Source organism: Vidua chalybeata, chromosome 19 (genome assembly GCF_026979565.1).
Source record: "Vidua chalybeata isolate OUT-0048 chromosome 19, bVidCha1 merged haplotype, whole genome shotgun sequence".
Lineage (NCBI taxonomy): Eukaryota > Metazoa > Chordata > Aves > Passeriformes > Viduidae > Vidua > Vidua chalybeata.
In genome coordinates, this window is record NC_071548.1 from 2,713,586 (window position 1) to 2,738,483 (window position 24,898).

General features: G+C 46.1%; 2 protein-coding genes across 2 annotated transcripts in view; both read right to left on the minus strand.

Moving 5' to 3' along the window:
* Nucleotides 1-24,537, minus strand: METRNL (meteorin like, glial cell differentiation regulator). The gene is made up of 4 exons (XM_053960727.1): nucleotides 24,245-24,537; nucleotides 18,207-18,595; nucleotides 1,611-1,670; nucleotides 1-952 (listed from the first exon to the last, which is right to left on the minus strand). Exons 1-4 carry the CDS (start codon nucleotides 24,355-24,357, stop codon nucleotides 636-638), a joined length of 879 nt encoding a protein of 292 aa, XP_053816702.1. The 5' UTR covers nucleotides 24,358-24,537; the 3' UTR covers nucleotides 1-635.
* The window catches only part of TBCD (tubulin folding cofactor D), a 382,417-nt gene that overhangs the window by 118,699 nt on the left and 238,820 nt on the right, over nucleotides 1-24,898 (minus strand). The gene's annotated exons all lie outside the window — the stretch shown is intronic.

Here is a 24,898-nt window from a genome sequence, read left to right on the forward strand (position 1 = left end):
TCAAATCCAGGGACCTTTATTTCTCTGGAATGGAAAGAATTTGCCAGCCTGGACAAAAAAATTGCAGGTGGCTATTGTACATTCTTTCAAATAAAAAAAAAAAAAAAAACAACACACACGCATAAGAGTTTGGCTCCATAAATTTCTGTCATAAGAAACAACTTTGAATTGTACACCAAGCTTTTTACAAAGCATCAATGTTAAGATGTTTTACCGTGCTCTATCACATTCTTGGCCATTTATACAGAATACGCCATACCAAATGCTACATCAGCTTAAGACATTTTTAAAAATTAGTATTAAAAAGATACAAAGGCATCTTGGCTTTCATTTGGGTTTTTCTTTTATTAAGACATGGGAGTTTTCTTTGTTTCTTTTCCTAAGGAAGTCACTAAAAAAATATAATAACTTAATTCATAAGGACAAGATTGGTTAAAAATCCAGCCTTTCTTGCTTGGCAGCCCTCTGAGCTCGTACCTCTGTTGCTTCCATGAGCCTGTGAGCACCGCAGGCTGTGGGGTCTCAGCCTCCAGCTCTGTCCAGCCTCAGTTACCACGTTTGTTCAGAGTTTCCACTGCAGCCAGGAAATATCCCTGGCCAAATGCTAAAAGCCATCTTCGGCCAAACAGGGGGTTTCAATCTGGGCCAATCTCACATGGGTTTAGCCCTTTGTCTTTTGCCTCTTTGTACATCCTTTGGAAGTCTTTGAAACGAGGGGCACAGCCTAACCTGGCCTCCCCAAAGTGCATACGTCCCGTGAAAAGGAAGTCTCCATCTCCTGGCTTCACCCCACACTCCAGCAAGGTCTTTATTTGTCCTCTCCAGTTCCCACTCTCCCCTGTCAGCTGAAAGACTTTGCTCTTCTGCCTGTACAGTTTGTTGACACCGACGTGAATGATGGATTCTTGCTCTTCTGCCTCGTTCGTTACGTTTTGAATGGAGCCTCTGATCACTGGAAACAGAAAAAGGTTTTGAGGATTAATTACACAAAAATGCTTTGGAAGACCTTGGTCCAAACTCAGGCCTGTGCAACCAGGGGAACTGACTTCACTACAGCAGCCCAAGTTTTGGTCCTTTGTTATTCTGAGAGTGAAGATTATCCAGAAACCGCCAGTATATATTTGCATTTTTTTATAGTTTATATTTGTATTCTGTCCAGCAAAGGGCACCCACATATTAAATTTAAACAGAAAAATAATCACATCAGAAATATAGCATTAATCATGAAGAATTCTAACAAGAAGATATGTACTAAATGCTCCCTGACAACGTACTTTCTGTTCTTCAGCCATTACAGACACAGCTAATGCTAATTCCCCTTTTAAAAAGGGAAGCATGGACAATTAGTGAAACTTTTGGTCTTTTGTCAAGTCAACCAACAAGAAGTAACAGCCTCTCCTTGATGCACCCAAATCCTTGACCTTCTACCGTGGTTGCTGTGTCACTCTGTCCACCTTGGGGAGGTGCCAGCTGGGCAGAGAGTTCTGAGCTCCTCAGAGCTCTCCATGTGCCCAGCGCCCTCAGACCACATTTACTGCTGCTGGAGGCTGCCAGGTGTGAGGAGATTGGTGTTTATGGGAGATGGGGGGACTGGGGAGACAGCAACTCACCGAAATCACTAGTGCAGACAGCCAGGAGGACCTCAGTGTCACTGCAGGGTCGGCAGGGAGCTGCACAGGAAGGGTCACAGTTAGCAAAGGGCTAGACAGCAGCAAATAAATAAATTTAAATAAACAAACCATTTGAACTGAACAAAAACGTGACTGACAAACACACACAAACATGAGCACAATCACTCCAAAGATCTGTCTGGCATCTCTGCCACTACAAGAAGTGGGCTACCCCTAGTTAACCCTAAAGCCTCCATGAGATTTTTGTACCCAAGCAGGAATAGGGATCTCTTTACCAATCCTGCTGGGATATATTGTCTAGCAAACATTGCACACACTCACTGCACTCATGGAAAATATATATTTGCTACTGGGTGCATTTGAAGGGCGCTCTGCTGTAAATTCACTCAAAAGCTTTCACATCATGTGTCTTTGCTACTCTGATGGCAAAGCTTCTCTCTTACAATTTCTATCAAGTGTTTTTGGGCCATTTAGACATCACCACATCAAAGACCCAGGAGGTTACAGAGTGGGGGAGGCAAAGAGGGGAGGGAAAAACCCCAATGCACGTGTTGGAGGGCGATGAGGCAAAGCGGAAACGCGAGCCCATATCTGTTTGAGCTCAAGCAGCACAAAGACCATTTCCTGTACTGCTGGAAACATTTGGATATCTGCACTAATCTAATCAATGCAAGAATGTGGCTCCTCTTTGTACTCAGCCAGATATTTCTGAGGAGAAGGTGCTGTAGTTGCAGTACAGATGTTTCTATAACACCCTGCTGCGTTCAGGAATTTGCTTATTATCAGGATCTGCCCTGCCTGGCCATGCTCAGTGAGTCTGTCCACAGTGGAACGAGGATCAGAACCTTGTCTGTCACCTGGTGTCACCTCAACACATCACCCAGGAAAATGGAAACCCTGGATCAGCACAGGCACAGGCTCCAGCAGAACAGGGCTCCACTGGAGGTGACTGGACAGATTCCATCACACCATCCACCACCAAACTGCAAACTGAACCCACTCCCACCCCCAAAAAATTTGGTTTTTGAACCTCAACATCTGAAAACACTTAGTTTAGATTCCCAAACAGTCACAACCTTCTTCCCCCACCCCCCCCCCCACCTGCTTCCCAAAATTGATCCATTGCACTTAAAAGTAGATTCAAGCTTGTCCACAGAAGATGCAGCTGGTGCCTCCGATGCTCTGCCACCCTCCTGTCAGACAGCATAAGCCACCCTCTGACACAAGACATGGCAAATCTCTTCTTTTTTCCCGGGACCCAGAAAGGCAGTGATCCAGAAAGAAAGATTATTGAACCAAATCCACCAGATTTGCTCCAGTCAGATGATTCATACACAGTGTAACATGCTGTTTAATAGGATTAAAGGAAACGTAAAATGCACATTTCTGGGCAGGGATGTTTGAAGGAATAATTCAAGGAGCTTAAAAAGCTCCAAAAGAAGAGACAAGGAATAGGCAAAATAGCATTTGGATCAATCACATTTCTGTTTAGCTTGAATACCTCCAAAGCTTTCAGAAACAAGCCAGCTTTCCCTGCCCTTCTTTCCCCACATCGTATTTCAGCTCCCTTCAGAAAAGTTTGGAAAATTTTTAATATAATGAGCAATGCAAAACCAGATGAAGCCTAGACGTAACTGGAGAACTAGAATAAATTCAGGCTAAAGATACTTCAAGTTTTAAACTCAAGAGATTTTGATCAGTGGCTAGAACAAATAAAGAAGCTTCATCTGACAAAGAAAATTGTAACAGAATCACAGAATCATTCCGGTTGGAAAAGATCTCTCAGATCATCGAGTCCAACCATTACCCCAGCACTGCCATGCCCACACTAACCCCTGTCCCCAGGTGCCACATCCACACACGTTTTGAACACTTCCAGGAATGGTGATTCCACCGCTTCCCTGGGCACATCTCAGTGTTTTAGTCACTAAACATCTGCTGTGCAGCTGTTTCACTCATGGCACCTCCCAAATCCATCCAGGGCAGAAGTCCCTCTTCCCCAGGCTCCCTCTGCCCAAATGAGGACCTGACTTAGATCAGCCACACAGAGGGACCTTGCACAAATCCCATGGCATTTTCACATGGACACAAGCTCCAAAACAAAGCACAGCTGATGGACATCCTCTAAACCCACAGCTGGATTTCAGATATTTCATTCTGGAAAGACCTTCTAATAAAGAGGCATCTGAGCATTTTTAAGTCTTGGTTTAGACCAGACACCTCTGTAGTTCATCCAGCCCCATCAGAAAATTAAAAACACCAAAATGACTAAGGCAATTCTGTTCTCCAAAGAGGTGCAACACAAGCAACAGCATTAAAGATGAAAAACAAAATGCTTTAAAAGTGGTTCCTTCCATTTAAATAGACTGACACAGTAATAAATCAAATGAACAAACCTCCATGTGTACACAGAATCAAATCATTTTAATTGTGGACCCTAGGCAAAATCCTGCAGCCTTTTTAAATTCAAAAGGAAATTAAAAATGCTCAGCATTGCTCACACTAGACCATTACTTAAAATCTGCTTCAGGTCCAGCTGACTCACAGCAGTGTGGTGGCATGTGAGCTGCTTTAGCAACCATTCTCCACCACCCATCTCTGCAGCTCCAGACAGATGAAGACCAAAAATCCTCTTCTGTGGGACAACTCCCAAATCTGCATTCACAGAGTATCAAATAGATCTTGCAAGTGGCAAAAACAAGGTATGGAAGCACAGATGGAAAGCAAGTTGTGAAGGATTACTGCTGAGGTAAATGAACCATTAAAAAGCAAATAACATCCACTGGCTACAACCAAAGCCTGATTTCTATAAAGGCTCATAAAAGAAAATAAATCCTTAGGAGGTGTCAATGCCTACACTTTCTTTTGAATCACAGCCATGAAGGAATCTGTGTGTTTAACACAAAAGTTCGTGGCTTTAGCTGCAGTTCAGCACTCATTCCCTTTGGACTGGGCAGCAGGTGCTCTGCTCCTCCCATAGGTCAAAATAACACACACACCTCAGGCTAAAACAGGAAGCATCCTTATAACTATAAAAAAATAAATTTAAAAAAAAAATCAACCCCACTCATGCACAGCAAGTGAAGATGTTCATTTTCTGGGGAACTGGGCCTGGTTACTAAACAAGGCAGCTGTGTTTGCCAGATCCTGACTCCCTGGGGATGTCTCGAGGGCTGCCCAGGTTCTCACATCCAAAAGCAATCCTATGAACTTGCAACAGCAATATCAACATCAGCTGCCTAATTCCTTTAAACTCGATGAGCCGAAGAGCCTTAATTCATACAGCAGCAGGAGAAAGGTGGGGAAAAAAAAAAACATAGAAAAGCAACATTTTTGATTCTCACATCCAAAAGCAATCCTATGAACTTGCAACAACAATATCAACGTCAGCTGCTCTAATTCCTTTAAACTCGATGAGCCAAAGAGCCTTAATTCATACAGCAGCAGGAGAAAGGTGGGAAAAAAAAAACCCAAAAACATAGAAAAGCAACATTTTATTGAAGCCCTCTAAAGCCCAGATGCCTATAACTCAGCTCCACCAGCAGTGGCATAAAGCCTGCATTGTGCACGTCGGCTGCCGACTCTCCTGGGAGTGCCTTTGATGGATTTTGACAGTATCCTGACCTGGAGTAACCTGAGGCAGCCCTCTCCCTCCAACGCCCAGTGCCTCCAAAGGCCTCTCTATTCACCTCCCCGCAGAGGGAGATGTAATTACATCATTCCTCACAAGCCAGCAGTCATGTCCCAGCTGCTTTGAGCGATTTGCCCTCTGAACCTGGTGTTAGTGAGGAGGACGAGGCGATGCTAACAATAGACCGCACTTGTTGGCCAACAGTTTTGTCCAACACGTTGCTGGTCCTCTCCTGGACCTCTCCACAGGGAGGCAGAAACGCTTGCTAAGAGAGGGATGTGCCCTGAGGAGATTCCACGAGCCTCAGGCAGTTCCCAGCTCTGCCAGCACCAGAGAGCTGGGCTGTCTAGGAAGGATTTTCCCCAATATTGGGGATATTTGAGCACCCCTGCAGTGCTGCAGTTTAGCAAACTGCCCAAAGAGTGGTGGGAGGTGTCGCTGGCCTGTCTCAGCTCACACACACAGCTCCAGTCCTTCCTCCTTTGGTTTGTGTGCACAGAACCCTTCTTTCCTTGGAAAAGAGGAGCTGGGGTTATGGAGGGGCCATGGTGGAGGATGGCAGCTCCCTGCAGGACACACGCAACCGAGACGTGCTGGCTCTGGCTGCAGGCGTCACAAAAACCACATGAAGGGACCTGGTCTTCTTTTGAAACTTTTGTGTTTCGACAGCCACCCATGGGTCTGACTGACCCGACCTTACCCCAAAACCAGCCTCCAACCCACAAGAAAGAAGTTTCTTCTGCCTGTCCAGATTTTTCTGAGCACACTCCACGACGTCACAGCTATCAGAACACCCCATGAGCCCTGCCACAGGTCCCTGCCCACCAGCCCAGCACTCCACCCAGTGAGCCCAAAAGACCTTCTCCATCCTGTGTCCCCAGAGAGGCTGTGCTGAACACCCACCCCTGTGCCGGCAGCATGCACAGGAAGAGACTCATTTTAAGCAGAAGTGAAAATGTTGAACACAAAGTAATTGCAGAAAACCACTTCACCAAGGAATACCCTTTGGTTTCGTGAAGAAGCGGGTGCACGCGTGCCGTGTGGTGAAGGTGTGGATGCTGGGGGAGGAAAACACAGAGCTCTTTATCTGCTCTTCCACCCACACCTCGGTACTCCTGAACAACCCTTTGATGAGCAATCAGACCTTTTTAAGCATCAAGAGCTACCAAGGAGGTCCAGGCAGGGTTGAAGCGTTCTTTTCTGTTCATTTTTCTGATTGAAACAAGTAGTCTTTTCTCTTCAAGACATTCAGATGGGTCTTGTTGCAGTCCCTGTACTGCAGCACCTCCAGCCACACCCGTGTGGGACCACAGACCCATTTCCCTCAGCCTGACATCAGCATTAGTTCACATGGAACAAAGAAACCCACCCACACCTTTCCAGCTCTTGCTGCCAGCTCTGTAACTGGCAGCACCCAGACTGGAAAGGGCATCACAGGATGAGTCTCCTTCCTGGAAACACAGAGTGCAGACTTCCCAGAGCAGATTATAAAAATAGAGACGTGGTTTCTCCAATAATGGTGCATTTCTCTGTTATTTTTCTGAGTCCTAAGCAAAAATTATCACATCTCAACTTGTCTCAACTCTAGGAGACAAGAGTTTAGGGACAAACATCATATGAGCAAGACAAAAAAAATAATAAATCTTGCTCTGATCCTGCTTTAACTAATTACAAAATGAAATAAATCCTGCTAATTATTTCTTCTTTAGTATGCCTGTGCTTCCTCTCTGGAGGAGCATTTCTTCCATGAAACAAACCTCTCACAGCTCATATCCCAGACAAAAAAAAAAAAAAAAAAAACCTGCTTTGCAATGGAGGTGGACAAGAATTTGATAACCACTCTGGTTTACCAGGCTGTGACTAGTCCTTTCCTTTCTTGATACACCTCAACTTTCCTCACCACCTCAGAAAACTCTTCCTGAGCAAGCCAAAACAACACTCAACCTCAAAACCCTCACAACCCCCACACTGAAACACCACCTAAAACTACATCAATGCAGCTGCACTGTCAGTGCATCTCGTATTTAGAAGGAACCGGAGCTGAGGCCAGCAGAGCTGCATCCAGCACACCTGCATTTAACATAATACCTGCAGCCACACAGTGAGGGAAAACAGGGCCAGAAGACACAGAGCCTGTCCACAGCTGGGCTGGAAATTACTGACACCCTGTCACAACACACAGAGGAGCTCTCTCATCACCCCTTTGTTTTACAAGGTTTTCCTGTCTTTGGATGGGGTAGGATTACAGGGCTTTCTGCAAGCACTGCACTTTTTCCAGCATGTCAGTAGGAAAAGAGCAAGTCAGGGAACAACCAGGAGACTTGGACTTGCCCTGCTCCCAGCCCTCTGGATCAATAAGCCTCAGACGTGGGACCACAGAATCACAGAACAGCTTGGGACAGAAGGGACCTGAAAGATCATCTCATTCCCACCCCCTGCCATGGCAGGGACACTTTCCACTATCCCAGGATGCTCCCAGCCCCATCCAGCGTGGCCTGGGACACTTCCAGGGATGGGGGAGCCACAGCTTCACCTCACTATCCTCAGAGCAAAGAATTTCTCTTTAATATTAATCTAAATCTCTCCTCCTTTAGTTTAGAACTGTTACCCCTTATCCTATCATTATCTGCCCATGTAAAAAGACACTTCCCTATTTTTTGTGAGCCCCCTTTAAGCACTGGAAGGCCACAATGAGGCTGTGTTTTGATGAATACAAGGTTAAGGCTGTGAGTAACATAATGGGAGAGTTCAGTGCTCTTCTGGAGGCAGAAGTGTTCATCCCCCTGTTTGCCACAAAGTCAATCTGAGCCCCCGTGCTAAGCAGAAGAGGCAACTTGGGATAAGGATCATGAGCACAGATACAAAACTCAAAGATTCCCTTCTTCTTACAGCCAAGATTTGGTACAGGACAAGGTGGTGATGGAGCAGCTGAAACAACATCATGATGCTGCAATGGACATCCTTCCCTGACCTCTCTGTATAAAAAGTGCATAAAAACTGACTTTACCTCTATGTATAAAAAGTGATTTTACCCCTGCAGAAAAGGAAATGTCAAATCCCATTCCTTGCCTTCTAACACTCAGTTGAAGTTGCACATATGTACAAGTTTCCAGAAATAACTTGGAAAATATAGACACTGGCCAAGAACAGTTTAAACCTGTAAATAAATTTAATGAAATGCAGGCCTTTGCAGGCTGTGGCATGGACTGTGACAAGAGAATTGAGTCAATACCACTTCCTTCCTGCAAAGAAAGAATAAAAAAAGCATACTGTAAAACCTCACTATTAGAGATGTGATGACCTTTGTGTTCTGAGAAAACGTTGGGACAAGAGATCATAAACCAGAAATTTATCTTTTCACAGAACTGTCTTCCAAGAGGGTATTAAAGTCCCTAAGTACCAAAGATTAACTATTTATGTAAACAATGTGAGGAAGAGATTTGGTACTAGGCAAGCTCCATTTGCAACAGCTTTCAAATTGAAACTTGGCTCAGCAGATACAGAGCACGTAAGGATCCTTTGGGATTGATGCCTTTTTGCTGTTCCAAGATGCAGCAGCCATTCTAACAAATGAGCTGAAAGGTCAGCTAGAAACACAGCCATTAGTTTAAAATTTAAAACAAAGCAAAACAAAAGGAATTAAAAACCCACAGAGCAGTTCTTATTTAAGCAGCATTAAACATCAATAAACTCTACCTCCATGTATGAGTTGCATCAACCCAGGAGAAATGATGGGAAGTGTCACAGCTTCAAGACACTTCTTCCTGTCCCTCCTCTTTCCCGTCTGTGGCAACCCCAGCAGTGGGGTGGGCAGAGACAGAATGGTGACAGGATCAGTGCCAAATCCCAGCCCAGCTCCTACCCTTACCCATTGCATCACAGCTCTAGAAAAACCCTCAGTTACAGTCAAGTCTGCAAGATATTGTGTCCAAAAAGCCCCACTCAGCAGATCAGATGTCCAGTTAAATTCTTCTCTCTGCACTGCAGCAGCAGAGCCCAGCAAAGCAGAAGTGTCTCTGCAACCACACCAGCCCATGTCCTGTGCAAGCAGCACCTGTACACATCTGCTTTTTTTGTTTTTTGCTTTTCTCTTCTCCCTCCCTAACTGCAATTAAAGGGAAAAGATGGCAGCCTGATAACTGCTGGGAATTCCTCCTGCTCTACGTGCACAAGACACCACTATAAAGCCATAAAAAAGCAGCTCTATTTGACTATCTCACAGAAAATCCCTCTGTCCTTCCTCAAACCTACCTCTACTGCCCAAGGGGGATTAGGAGTGGGAAGCATGAGGAGAAATGAGCTGCTGGAAGTCAGAGGTGCCTCTGGATGGTTGAGGGGCTCCTCTGATCCCCTCTGAGCTGCAGCAGAAGGGCTGGAGCAGTGTGTCCCTTGCTGTCACCCAGGAGAACGTGCCAGCACTGCACCCCCGCCACACAGGACCAAAGGGAATGCGTGCCCTGACTCAAAACCCACAAAGACACATGGCTTGGCTCATCCCCTCCCAAAATCCACTCTGGAAAGGTTTCCTCTTTCTTCTAAAGAAAACGTCATGCCAAAGCCTTGTAAAAGCTCGCACGGGTCAGATCTAGGGAAATGTGAAGTTACAAAGTTTTTGATGTCCTGTTGGGCTTTGTCTCTGGCAGCTAACACAGAGCTCAGCTGTCACGCAGAAAATGAACAAGTAAGGTGTTTTTCACTCCCATGCCCTGGGGAAATTGTGCAGCCAAGCACTTCTCCCTGCCCCTGCCAGGAGAGGCCGGAGCCAGCACCTACTACCAGGCTGGAAACCTGCCAGGAACACCAAAGCCTTCCCTCCCTCCTCCCCTTCGGTCCATTAATGCCTCGGATGGAGCAGAGGAATAGAATTAAGAAACAAATAGCTGGTTAAAGTTAAACCCTGAGAGTGGAATAGTGACAGATCAAAGATTAAGTGAGTCTTTAAAAAAAAAAAAAAAAAAGCATATGTGCACTCAGCTCCACACAGGTCCTTCTCCTTCCTGTTTCTAGAAATCAAATTCTTTTTGGTATGTGGGAGAGCTCTGAAGGAACAAGGCTAGTTGTCATTATACAACCATGTTTTTTTGATCAGTCTGTCCTTGAGAAGGGTTGTAAAGGGGCTACATCTACACAGCGAGAGATCTTCAATGCTGTAACATTGTCCAGTTAACCTTAAAGAAAAAAGCTACTTAAAACTTTTCATTTGTAACAGTAAAAGCTTTGAGATACTTCACCTTTTCTTCCTTAAAAGCACACCCTGCTTGGTCATATCAAGCCCATTCTCCAGTTCTACATAGGAACAATTTTTTCTCTCACATTTCTGACATCCACTTGCAGATAGAAGAAATTGATGTAAAAGCTAGCAGCAGTTCTGGTGGGGCAGAGGTGCATCCTGTACAGACAGGAATGATCCTGGGAGGCAGACAGGGCCAATTCCACGCAAGCTCCGTGTGCATTCCCAGCACCTCTGATCACTACAGCTCTCCCAGGGCTTCAATACAGAAAGGATATGGGCAAACACCAGAGGTGATGCCCACTGCAGGAGTTAATGCTCAAATCCCATGAAGGAGTCAGGAGGTGCCCGTACAACCCACACCAAAAAATCCTTCCACAAATCTGAACCAGAAAAAGATTAACTGGACCAAGGCTGTCATAGGGCAGCAGCTTTTCTGAGCCAGTATTAAACCAAGGTCAGACATAACACATCACAGCTTTAGGTCTAGAATATCCTCCAAGAATCTGTGCAATATTTCAGTGAATATTTGTTGGTTTCTAGCACAGATCGAGGCGAGAGAGATTTTCTGCCCTGCAAATCAAGACTCCAACACAGGAGAGATTTGGCCCATGTTTCAGTCAGTGGGAAGAGGAATGCAGCTTCCCCGCCCTCTCATCCCTTCTTCAACTACAGCCTCAGGAATTAGCAAACTAAACAGTTCTGCAGAGCAAGCACAGAGCATTATTAAAGACTGCCAAGCAACTGGGCTGGATTGCAGCTCTGTTTGTGGGACCATCTTTGGTGGTACACAAAGGTCAGGGCAGAGCAGAGCCCCAGCTGCCCGGACAATACACCTGACTGCTTATTGGTTTTGACTGCCCACTGAGTTGAGAAATAAGCTAACGGCATTCGTGGCCAGTCTAGCAAAAATAAGCTATTTTCTATCCCCCTGTCCCCTGCAGCTGTGTATTTATCACTGCAGCCCCATTGTCACCTCCTCTGCCCACTGCAAAACCAGCTCCTGCCAGACAACATCAAGGGACAAGCAGGGCCAGAGAAGATGCTGGCAAAACCTTTTTCTTGGGAGAAGGAGAGATTAAATTAGGGAATCCATCCAATTTTGGTGGGTGTTTTCTTTTAAGTGAAAGCTTCTTAGTCCAACATTTTTCAGACCCCAAAACATCACCCTTGCTCAGTTGAAGTTGATGTTTGGGTGTGTGCGTTCCCTGAGCATCAGAGCAGCACTTTGAAACCGTTCCACACAGGAAAAAAAAAATCAAAAACTTTGTTCTCAAACTCTCCCACCCAGTCAATCATTCACCACAGACCTTACCAATTCAGGCACATGAATAAGTGGAGCAGGTTTCCAGCTACTCAAAATTATTCCCACTCCAGGCAGTGTTATAGAGCAGCCAGCCTGATCCAGCTAGGTGCTGCTCCATGACACACGGTTCAGTGACACGCCCTCAAAAACTAGCTTTAAATGTGTTCTTTGCACAGTAGGGTTAGGGAATGCTGGTTATATTTTCATGGTTACTCTGTACCAAGTTTTGGATACTGTGGGAAAGACAAAATTAGTGTGGACGGGCTCCTGCAATGAGGGAGAACACGCACAAAAAAAAAAAAAAAAAAAAAAAAAAAAGAAAAAAGAAAAAAAGAAAAAACCAACCCACACATTTGAAATATTGTGTCCTAGAGCAGGAGTGCCAGAACAATCCCTTGCATAGCCATTAATTGCAGTGTATTTTGAGAAACTGCAATAAAGGCTGCTTTCTGATGTTATTCTCTTAAAACTTGTTTATGACTTTTTAGAGAAAAGTCAAATCATCAAAGCTTTAGGTGCACAGGTGAGACACCCAGCAAGATGTGCTCAGGCTTATAGGGCAGATCCCTCAACTTTGCTGCTGTTTATGAATCATTTCTCCAGCAAACCCCAAATGAGAGGACTGCAGTATCAATCTATTCTGTGCACTTCATAGAGTCACAGGATAGTTTGGGTTGGAAGGGACCTTAAAAACCATCTAGCTCAAATCCCTCAACCCCAAGAGGTACTAGAGTTTTAACCTGCACAGAAAACAGGGAGGAGAGAAATACAAAGCAAGGCATTTTTCTCATCTGATGGGGTGTATAGGAACAGACCCCATGTGCTCCCACTCTGCCACACAGCACAGTGCCAACATCTCAGATGGTCACAATTACTCAGGCAGAACCTGTGCTAGGCATAAAGGTCATGGGAACTTTCAGTTTAAGTGTTCCAAGTGCTTCTTTCCATCACCTCTTCTGCCCACAGCTCAGTCATGGTTACCCTGGCAAAGAGTGGGCACAGCAGGCACCGCCTCCCACTCGCCAGCCTTGGCACAAAACACCTGAAAGTTTCCACTCTGACAAGAAGTGAAAAATACACCAGTGTGAGGATGGTGAACTACTGGAACAGGATGCAGAGTAGTGGTAGATGCCCTAAACTTGGAAACATTCAAAGCCAGCTTGGGTGGGGCTCTAAGCAGTGGGGTCTGGGGAAGGTGTCCCTGCACACTGCAGGGGGCTGGACTGTAAAGGTCTCTTCCAAAATAAACCTTTCTGTGATTCCACCATCTGCTGCCTCAGGTTACAAAGCTAAGTAGCACATCCAGCCTCCAAGAAAGAAAAAAACCCTAAAGACTGGATATTTGTGAGGAACCAGAGGAAAGCATGAGACTAGGAGCCTAAAAGGTGGAATGACAACAGAGCCCTGGGAGGATACCTGCAGAGATAGGGCAGCACGGTGCCCCACCTCTGCCAAACACTCACTGCATTCAAGATCAGAAGTTAAGAAAAGTGCTTTAAAAAGCCATTTGTAAGCAGAAACACTGGTATAGCCCAAAGACTTCTGAGCTTTCTGGATTTCTGATCTGTTTTCTCAGGACAGCATACAGGAAATAGCTGAATACTGTTAATTACTTAGCTGGATTTATCCGGCTTTGCCTTGTTTTTCAGAAACCCACACAAGTGTTGCACCTCCTACATATTAATATTCTCAGCCAGGTACCCAGCATTAATAAAGACAACATTTAAAACAGCTAATAGAATCTGCACTAAATCTGTAGATGCCATCAAGATAAAGGAGCATTTTTGTTAAAGTTTGACTTTTTTACTACACAGAAGCAGGTGGGTAATGAAAGGGCTTTCAATACACCCTCTGAGCTCTGACAACTAAATTACACACACTCCCGTGAGTGTGCAATGGGAAGAGTAAACTACCCAGCTTGAACAAAGCTGGACCCAGAGCTCAATGAGACACTCTTGAAACAAAGACTTTAAGTAACAAAATAAAGCTCCTTTGGTGGGACAGGGGGTTCACCTTCCTCCCCAAAACTTTTGGTCAAACCTACAGATTCTTGTTTCAGCTTAGCTGAGCAGAAGGTGAGGTACTCAAAAAGTAAATTACACTCAAGGGACCTTCACAGTTCTCATAGAAATTTAAAGCAAGCAGTCTGCTGTGGTGCAAGGCAGACCCAACCCAGGCACAGCTGAGGAGCTCATGTGGGTCAGCACCTCCAGAAAACTTGCAGGGACTACGTGGCCAGAGCACTTTTGCCAAAACCTCCATCTACTTGCCAGTATAGGCAGCACGGCTGATACTCAGAGTATTTTCTTCCTGCACAAGCAGAAAAGATTAGAATCAACAGAATTCAACAACTCAAACAAGTTCTGCTGATTCTCCAGTGGCCTCAGGCCAAAATGTCACAATGCCTCAGTTCTTCATTCGGGCAAACACTGAGGCTTCAGAGCAGGGCTGCAGAGCATGAGCTGGAGTTAATGGACCATCAGTGTGGATGGGAATGATCGAGGGGTGCAACCCAAAGCCTAATCTGAAATCAAAAGCACTTTCAGTCAACTATCACTTTGGATATGAAGAGAGAACACACCCATCAAGATGCCTGAATTGTCAAGGTGACCCTTCTTAGGGACTACTCCCATTAAGTGATGTCAAACACTGCGGCATGTTTTGCCTTCACTCCTCTTCCCTTCTTCAGAAATTACAACCCTACAGAAATGCACTTTTTTTTTGACTGTTACTATCACGGTAAAAAACTTCCCATACCAGATGTCAGCAACCTGAATTAAAATCTCCAGTATAGCAGATTCTTCCTACAGTTAGGAAAATGTTGAGAGACTGTGGTAAGGCAGAGTCAGAGCCAAGAAAAGGGTTAAGTCCCCAAAATCTAGAAAATTGTTAAGACTGCCCTGTGTCGTTCGACTTTTCAAACAAAGGGAAAGGCCAATGCAGAACCTGCATATGTTTTCTACTGAATTATTTGCTAGACTCTGATTAAGTGGGAAAGAATGGCTGCAAACTAATAAAACTTGAGGATTTCTAATTAAACCACAGGCACCATGCCAAGCATTGTTGATTTGTTGATGCACCCTGCAATGTCAGGGCTCTAAGGACACAACAGGTCATTAAAGTATTAAACAGATGACTTACACCCTTTAATCAGTGCTGGGATGCCAGGTTAGGAAGAGAGAGTAAATTCAAGGGCAGAGTACAACAATTATCACCAGGAAACAAACACAGCATTTAGGGAAAGCGGGGAGAAGTTGTTAGCAAGTAGTTATTGCACAAGGAAAAGGGCTGGATTGCTGAGCCCCACACCTGGGCCTTTTATGATAGCCATCTCCCCACTCTGAAGTAGCAAGGAAATCATGCAATATTTGCAATTTTCAGCTCTTTGCCGTCAGAAGAAGCACTGCAGCTTCCTCTGCCCGGCACATCTCTGACCCCATCTACAACAGCATCTCACGTCTTTGTCACCTCTTCACACCTACTGCCAGCTCTGCTAAACTCTGTCAAACTGCAACTGAGACACAGCAGCCTCGTTTTTCCAGAGTGCAGCAGCCAAAAACATCAGCCACGCTTGTGAACAAGGGACTGAAATAAGGGTGGTGGGAAATGCAAAACTTTAAACCCAGTTTTCAGCTCCTTTAAGGTCAGCACTTGCCTCTGACTTGAGCCTCCTCCCCAGGGAAAAAAAAATCTTCAGTGATTTCAGTGATTGTAAACTCGCCCTCCAAATGAACTGTTCAGTAAAGGGCATTTCATCTGAGGTTTCAGACAAAAACTAGAAGCAGAAGAAAGGAGGTCCACAAACTGCAAAGAGCCTCAAATATATTGCTCTGTGGAAGCCTCACAAGGCAGCTATTTGGCAGTTCCCCCAGACGTACAGATATTTATAGGAAAATAAAAGTGCTCATCTAACCAAGTAGTGGAAAGAGTCATGTATGGCATTTTCATCGTGTTTTCACCCTGCACAGCCCCTCCCCAGAGTCTGGGGATCCAAAAAAAAGGCAAGAGAAATAATTTAAAATACAATAGAGATCCCCAGTTTGCCCTGAAGGCTCTGCTGATGAACTATTAAAAAGCTTCTTCAAGCCAAACAAGACACTTGGAGAACGGAGCAGATTCCCCACCACATTGTTTCATAAGACAGCACTGAAACTTAACCAGCGTCTGTTACAGCTGAAAATACAGCAGTCACTGAAAAAGGGATTTAATGTGCCTATTAAAGAGAAAGGCTGTAATTGGATGCAGTCCTCAGTTTGACTTCTGAACGTCGCTGAAAAAAATGCTCCCATCAGCTTTAAAAACCTCCAAGATTTAATGTGCAAAGAAGAGCATTTAGTTCTGAAAACACAGCAGTTTGTGCTGGCTTGTGCTGGTAAAGGATGTCAGCAGCAAGTCCTCAGTGAGCAAAGCTCAGGAGAAACCCTAAGTGCAGACTAAACCCAGCAGTGATAAGCAGTGTTTCTGTCATATTATTTTACTACATGCAAAAGCAATTTCAACTTTTTTTGGAAAATTAAAGAGCACAGGACTTCTCTTAGTAAGTTTAAGTGACTTCTCATAAGCGTCTCCATCCTCACAGCCTGACAGAGAAAGCAGCACTGAAGCCGGGAACATTCTCCAAATAACTGATTAAACAATGTATTTAATGTCTTCTGCAATGGAATTTTACTACATAGCTGACATTCTGCACAGTGTATTCATCTTTGCACAAATGATCTTACTGGGAAAGCAGCTCAGCAGAGATATCCCACTTCATTTACAGCAATTTTGGATGTAGCAGAGAAGTCTGCTTGAAATGCAGAATGCCCAATAATAAGCTACCACTTGTGAGCATGGCAAAAGTAAAGGCAGTGACTACAAATGTAAAATATTTGTGTTTATATTTTTTGTTTTAATGGCAAAGCTGCCACCTGTCAGTTCCCGAGGTTACTGCATCAGCCCTGAGTCCAGCTCTGCTCAGCTGAGCCGAGTCCAGCTCAGAGCTGCACAAAAATAAAGCCCCATCCGAGCTGGCGTGACAACATTTACCACTGGCAGGGCTGCACAAATACACAAATAAACAATCCAGAGCCTGATGTGGAAAGGAGCCAGGGGAGGGGAGAGGATGGAACAAGTTCTGCAATCACTTATCCCAGAGAAGATATCCCTGGAAGATCCAGCTGCGGTTTAATTAGTCACAGCACCACTTATCAAGCAGCATCTCAGGCAGAGCATGTGGCATCAGCACGGCAGAGTCTGGCCAGCATCCATACAGCTCTTGGGCCACACAGCCTCACTAAACATCGGGTTTACCCCGGGCTGAGTCATCCCAAGTGTGCTCTGAGGACTTCTCTCACTGCCTTCACCCAAAAGAGCAAAGGCAGCCCACATTTCAAAAGAGAAATCTAGTTGAAACAAATCCAGTTCCCCACTTAAAATACCTAAACCTTGAAATCCTTGCAGTCATTTGAGATAAACTACCCAAAATCTGCAATTCCTTGGGCTACTCTGGAAATCTCCCCTCCTTGGTTTTGGGGATAAAAGCTAGAGGCAATCCTGAATGGGTAAGATGCATGAACCAGGTATCACCCCTTTCACTCTTGTCATCCTCCACAAATGCCAGTTTTTCTTCTCAAACTGTCTAATTGCTCAGCACGCTTAGGTCACACCTGCAGCCATTTTTCCAAATGCTATTTTAAAAGTACCAGACTTTACAGGCTTGTAAGATCTTTCAGTTTGTCCACTCCTCTTCCCTATAAGTTTTTCCTTGGAGTAAAACTCCTCCCTACAAAACTTGCTTTTCATAATGGTTGAGAGAGAAGACAACACTGTCCTGTAAAAGTATTGAAGAGCTCTGCCATGACACAATAATGCCCAGGAGAGTGTAATAAGGAGAGCTGAGGAAGGAACACACCATTTTCCTTGTTTGAATTTTTAAAAAACCCACAACAGAAAAAGCAATAATTAGGTCAGCAAGTAGCGCTACTTGCAAAGGGGAAAAAAAAACACTGAGGAAAAGGAGTGCCTCCTTGTTCAAATGTTTATTATTCAAAACATGCAGCGGGGTCTTAAAAACTGAGTAAAAAAGTAGTTAGGAAAGTGTTACAGCAAGGCTGGGAAGCCCGGTTCATGCTGGAGTGCAGTGTAGGGTAAAGCTAGCTCCTGAAATACACCCACCCCTGCAAGGGGAGAACCCTGCACACTGTGGCCCTCAACAAATCACTGGAGTTCAGCCCATGCCACCAGCTTCCAAAATACAACAAACCAAAAACCAAATCAATTCCTCTGCAATAGTTCTGTTTATAAAACATGTCCTTAAAAGCACACGAAACTCACAGCCAGCCACTTTCCCACTCATTCACTCACTCTCTGCCATCTGTTATACACCCAATACAGGAGGTGGGAGTCTGACAATACCCCAGAACTCACCAGAAGCTGTGTGCAAATCAGCTGCTATCCCCTTGCTCATCAATTCGTACTGGAAGCCTGTAATCTTCCTGCTAATGTCCTGCTGAGGAGTGGCCTCCACAAACAGGCCCCCCTGGTCGTAGCCAAAGCAATACACTCTGCTGGGGCTGCGGTCTCCATCTCGGACCAAGAGTTTCAGTTCTCCAGTTTTTTCCAAATAAATATTTGCTCCTGCAGAGTCTTTGAAGGGCTTTATGCAAACAGTCAAGTGTTTGTAAGAGGCAGGTGAAATATTGGGTCGCAGGTTGACTATGAGTGCTCCCGTGGGGTACATCCACTCTATGGACCCTTCAGAACAGCGGAGGTAGACCTGTTCAACATCCTTCCTGTGAGACTCGTGGGTTAAGCCACTGGAGGAGGAAAGAAAGAGAAGGTTAGAGAAATGACAGAGCTAACAATGGGAATGTCAAACCTTTCAAAACACACAGCAAGAAATGCAGGAAGCCCAGGACATCACTGGGTGTTGGCCCATCCAGCTCTGCAGCGCAGGTCTCTTGCAACACTTCAGCCTTAATATTACGGGACAATTTCAAATCATCCCCCAGAAGAAAACGTCAAACCACTAGTAATAGGCTTCAAAATTAAATAGGATATAAGCACATGATCAAAAGTAATTAAATTACTACAGGCTCAGTTACTGCCCATCAGCTGAGCCGGGCATACTGAGTAAAACACGTAGGCTCAAACTCCCTTTCTGGTGGCTCAATCCAGCTTCACAGATCAGACTCCACCTTTTTCCAAGTACTTTGTTCCCCTTCCAAGTCTATATTCCCAATGGTTCTGAAAGTGGGAGGGATGCCAAGCTCATCCTGTAAACTGCAGCAAAAGCAATGCTCTACGTGCTACCGATACCCTCGAGCCCAGTGGGCAGCCCCAGTCTCCACACTGGGAGGTAGAAAGAGGAGAGGAGACACCTCTGTCCCTTGTCATAGCTGGGGAAGCACTGAACTGTGCTGCTTTTTTTGGTAGGAACCTGCTCCTCCACTGCTACCCAGTATGAGGCTTAAGCTCAGTTTATCATTTTCACTGATGGGCTACAAGCAGACACAGAGCTGTGTTTAGCAAGACAGAGAACATGTGGCCATTTACTATGGCCAAAAATGAGCACCCCAACAACCATTTCACAGGGACCACAGGGATGGGATAGGAGGGCACAACAGGGTCCCAGGGCCAGCTGCTAAGTAGGATGAGTAGTAAATCCCCATGGCTTGTTTGCCCACAACCTAAGCTGAGGGCAGCTCTGAACAACCCCTGCTGCCTATCACTGATGGTGGATCAAGCCCACCAGCTCTCTACCCAGAGTGGCTGAAAGCCCTGATAAAACACTGCACAGGGCAGGCACTGCAGCTGGAAGAACAAGCTGTGGGAAGCTTGATTTACTGGCTGCAGTATTTGGGCTATTAGGGAAAAATCCCTTGGTCCCAGTCTCTGTCCTGTCACAAACCTCTTAAGTGAGTATGATAAAATCACTTCACCACCAAACTTGTTTCTCCTCCTCCCGTGCTCTGTGCACCTTGTTCCCAAACAGAAGCACCTTTTATCCTGTGCCTGTAGAAGACAACCCAAAACCAGACTCTTTGTCACCTCATGGGTCTGCTTTGCAGGATTTTAGGGAAGCTTCACAACATTCCCACTTGTAGGCAGATAAATCAAGACAGGGGAAAAAAATAATTTAAAAGGATTAAGTCTGAGGTTACACAGGAAATCTGGGGCAAAAACATATTTTAGTGTAGTGCAAGTGATGACATCAAGTCCTGGTTCCTCAGCAGAAACCTCCAAACACACAATTCCCCATCCCAAAGACATATTTGGGTACTGAACGGGGTCTAAATTCAAGTCAGCACTTAGAAAGTAACTACAAGCAATGTGTAAAAGGGAAAAAACCCAAACCATATGGTTTGCATTTACTGTTGACGTGACTCATTATTGTGAGTGTCGGTGTGACCTACTTGATAGAGGTTACACGAGGAAGCTCAGAAAGAAAAAAAGTCATATTTAATAACAATAGAGCCTCCAAACATGTGCTTTTGAAGAATCTTGAAAGCCACATCAAGAACACAGATGAGGAGGAAAGAGGGACAAGCTTTTAACCTTTAGACTCTTGCCCTCAAATTCAGTAGTATTTAACACATTCAGGAAACTTTACTTGCAAAGGGATATTTCAAGTTGACTGTAAATCCACATCTGGTCCACAAAATCAGTTTTCACCACAGCACACACATGATGCCACTCAACAGAAAACAGAGAAGCCTGTTTATGTGCAAATAAACAAAATTAAATAGTGTAAAAGTTAGTCTTCAGCAAAGGGGCAGAAAGTTATCCTCACACATCACTTGTCCCTACTCAAGACATCAAAACAAGCTGCAGAGGTTTTGCAGGACTTATACTGGCACATTCCAGCCTGAGTGCTTAAACAGAAGGAAGACACCAGGGGCAAAACTCTGAACTCGTGCAGTGAAACTTCTGTTGCAAGTGATCCCAACAACAGTGAGGCAGTGAATTTCTGCCAGAGGAAAAAAAAAAAAGTTATGTTAATTTTGTTCAAACATTCACAGTGTTCAAACGAAAACAGGGTGGACTCTGAAATTATCTTCTGAAAGCCAATTAATCCCACAGGCAAGAGTGATGCCATTAGACAGATACATCAAGCACGAGTACCTGCACACATTAAGCCTTATAATAAAGGATGACTCAAAAGTTAAGCAGATTTCAAAATACATGTTCACATTATTTAACAGCAACCATCATCATCCAGTAAAACCTGTCGCTTTGCTTTCAGTCAGAATGACTTGTCCTCACACTGAGACTGTTTAACACCAGGTTTAGCTCTCACTAGCCACCCATCAGACACACCAGGTCCACACAGTAATGGAGACCCAGGAGCCTTTTCATTCTCCAAACTCATTGGAGTTCTGGTTTTTTGATTATATGGCGAGGACATAGGGCAGGTGTTTCATGGTTACAGTGATGGATGAGCCATCCACCCATTTTAAATGTGTGCTGTTTATTGGGACTTACTTCTACAACAAGCTACTTCTACAGCTACTTCCTCATACCAATCCATGAGGACATCCTGAAGCACTGCATCTGTCTCCTTGCTCTTCTCCCTTTCTGGCTTCAGCCATCCCCTTATGCTTGCCCTGAAAAACCTGTTACAGTATCACTGCAGTGAGCTGTTATGCTGCAATGTGGAACAGGTGTTATTTAAAGAAAAAGGGAGCAAGAAGAATATTCACACTATCTACTTCAGTTATTTATTTATTCCATTAAAGATGTGCTGAGGAGCCCTACAAGTACCCATGTCCTCCCTGCACCCTGCAATGAACACAGGGAACTTTTGCTCCTAAATTGGAGAATTTAATAAGAGATGACAATCTAGAGAAAATTAAGAATTCCTCAGAGCATCCACCATACCAAGAGCAAGACTGATGGACAAAAGCAGCCACATAAGAGCTGAATTCTCTATCCTACAGTCAAACATGCCAGGCCAGCATATTCTCTCAGCCTGTCACTGAAGCACTTTTGCCCAAAGCATCAAGAGGTCATTGCAGCACAAAAAAAAAATGAAGTTACAGCAAAAGTAATAACTGGACACATCATAGTGAAGTTTCTGCTTTCTCCTGGACAAAGCTTTCCTGGAAGCTCTCTGACAAGCTATTTATTAAGATGCTATTATGGCTTGTACTTAAATTGCAGGTGTCAAGCTGTGCATTGCATCAGATTTCCCTGGAAGCATCAGGGATATCCAGAGGAATCCTAGTGAAGTTCTTCATCCTACTCAGGGGTATAAGCTCATCACTTCTCCACAAGCTAATAAGGGAAAAAAAAAAACATATCCAGGATGTTTTGGTTTTAAGACTGTTGCTTTTAATATAGACATGTATATAAAAGGTGAGAAAACACCTTCAGGTTCACTACAGAAGATGACATGACTCTCAAATCCACCAGCACAAGCCAACCTATGACTTCACTGTGGGGAAGAAAGACTATGACATTACAGTTCATAACTTTTCCTAACAGTCAAGGTAAAAACCATCACATGACTTCAAAATATTATATTTCGCATTTTAAAAAAGTTCTTTCTAACCCATATAACTCTTAGTATCCACGCTGAAATATTTAATTAATGATATTTACTGGTACATCAAATTACTTTCTTTCCTTCTTAACTGCTGTGCTTTTAGGACAAGTCAGATTATATTGAGTAGCCTTAAGACTGCCAGCATTTCTGACAACACCTGTTTGTCATCAGTAGGGCCTAAGTCAGCCTGGGTTACTTTATCCCCTCCCAAAATTCCAGCCCACCTGAACTCCAAAACTCTCCCACAAGTGAAACCACCCAGAGCAAACTTTGCTCTTCCTTCCCTGCTCATCCAACAGCTTCATCACAAAGCTGTCACCACTTCAGCTCACCAGAACAACAGCAGGTGAGTAAATCCAAGCTGGCATCGCCAGGTTCATCCCAAACTCAGTTACAAGATTTCACTTCCCCCACCCCAAGCATCACCCTTAGCTGATATTCGAGGCATTGCTTATTCTAACCCTGCTCAGGTGAATGAGGGGTCACTGTTTGCTCTAAGAAAACAACCAAAAATAACAGCAAAACAGGGCAAAATTGCAGAGGACTGTCACCATTCTTTTGAAACACTTGCAGCAGTACCAGGTGGTAAGGTCCAGGTAAGTACAAGTACAGCAGCTGGGATGCTTTGGAATGCTTTGGTACAGCATTTTCAGGGTTTTTTTTTTGTATGTTTGTTTTGGGGGGTGGGGGTTGTTTGGGTTTTTGTTTTTTGTTTTGTTTTGGTTTGTGTAAAGAAAAACGACAAATTAGGAGTTTGCCAGAGGTTTGATCCCTATCAAGCAGACTCATCTTCAAGTGGATTCACTGCTATTAACTATGCATCAATTATCAAAAAAACGCAAAAAAAAAAAAAAAAGTAAATACAAAGCACCACATTTCAGACAGTAAGAGATAAGAAATCATGATGCTGAAAGTCAGTCCAATTGTTTCCCCACTTTGAATTCTCCCTACTCCAAAACACTCCACTGATATAGACTGGCCAAACTTTTATGTTAGAGAAAGTCAGATCTGAAGAGTGTATTAAGAGTTAGGAGTTATTTTACTCTCCAAGTAAGTCTGACCCAGCAACACTTGCTAGTTGAGCAGAGCTGCTTTTTAAACCTATAAAGAGAGGAGAAGGTCACAGACCCAACCACGCGCGTTAAACATATTACAAGCAATTAAAGGAAAGATAATTTGGGAGATAAACACTTGAGAACTGGAGAGGTTTCTCAACCGGTGCAATTAGAATAAATCAGCAGCGCGGCCGCTGTGCCAGCCCCCGCTCCCGGAGCTCATCACCATCATCATCATCTCCGCGGGACGAGGGAGCAGGGAGTGACCCGGGGCTGAGCGCCAAGTGCGGGACGCGCTCGGAGGGGGAGCGCAGGCGAGGGAAGGGAAGAGCGCGGACGGGAGCCAGCAAGAGCCCCGGGGAGGGACGCGCAGGCTGCGGCGGGAGCGCTCCGCAGGTGCAGCGCATCCCAGCGCCGCTCCGAGCCGGGGCTGCCTCGCTGCTCCCCCGGGCGCGGCCGCCGCCTCCGCGGAGCGCTGGGGCCGCGGCGAAGATGGTCGCGGGGAGAAACTTCTCCGCGGCGGGCTTGGCACCGCCCTCCCTCTCCCAGCCCCCCGAATAGCGCCGAGGGGAGCCCAGCCCGCCCCGGCCCCTCAACCCCGCCGAGGGGAGCCCAGCTCGCCCCGGCCGCCCATCCCTCCTTGCCCGGGGACCGCTGCCCTTCGTTTCTTCGCGGTGAGCCCGCCGGGAGGGAGGGAGGCAGATCCGCCCCCGGCCCCGGCTCTCCGCCGTCCGCCGCCCCGTTCCGGGCACCGCGGCGGGAAGGTCTCCCTTTTGTGCTCGGCATCAGCATCTTCCCCCGGCGGGACGGCGATGGACGCGGCGGTCCCCGCTCCCCCCTGCCCGGGCAGCATGCCGCCTCACCTCCCCTTCCAGTTGCACAGGTCGCTGGAGTACTGAGCCGCGGCGCCGCCGCCCAGCAGCAGCCGCAGCCCCAGGAGCAGCGGCAGGAGCCCGGAGACCGGGGCGCTCCGCATGGTCCCCCGGCCCGGTGCGAACGCGGTGCAGGCGGCGGGGAGCGATGTGCGCGGCGCCCGGGGCTCGCCTACATGGTGGGGAGCGCGGCAGGGCGGCGCGGCTACCCCATCCCCGGCTCCCGCATCCCGGCTCGGCGCGGCGCCGCTCGGCTCTGCAGCTCGCACCCGCTGGCTGCGGGCTCCCAGCTGAGGGGCGGGAGCGGCTCGGCCGAGGGCCGGCTCCTCCTCCCCCTTCCCCCTCCCGCCGCTCCTCCTCCGGCAAGGCCGGCACTTGCTGCGCCGGCAAAACGCGGCGCCGGATCGGGAGCAGCGGCCGCCCGCGGCTACGGCCCGTCCCGGGCTCCGCCGCTGCCCCGAGCCCCCTTGGCAGATGTCCCGGCCCCGGGTGAGAGCCCGCTCCGCTCCTGCCCCGCCCTGCTTGCGCCCGAGCTACCCTGTGTAGGGAAGGGGTGATGACGGGCGGGACCGAAGGGTTTCGTTTGGCCGGGAAACTTAGACGCGCTCTCTGCGCTGGGGCGGCCCGCAGAGACCCGCAGCCTGT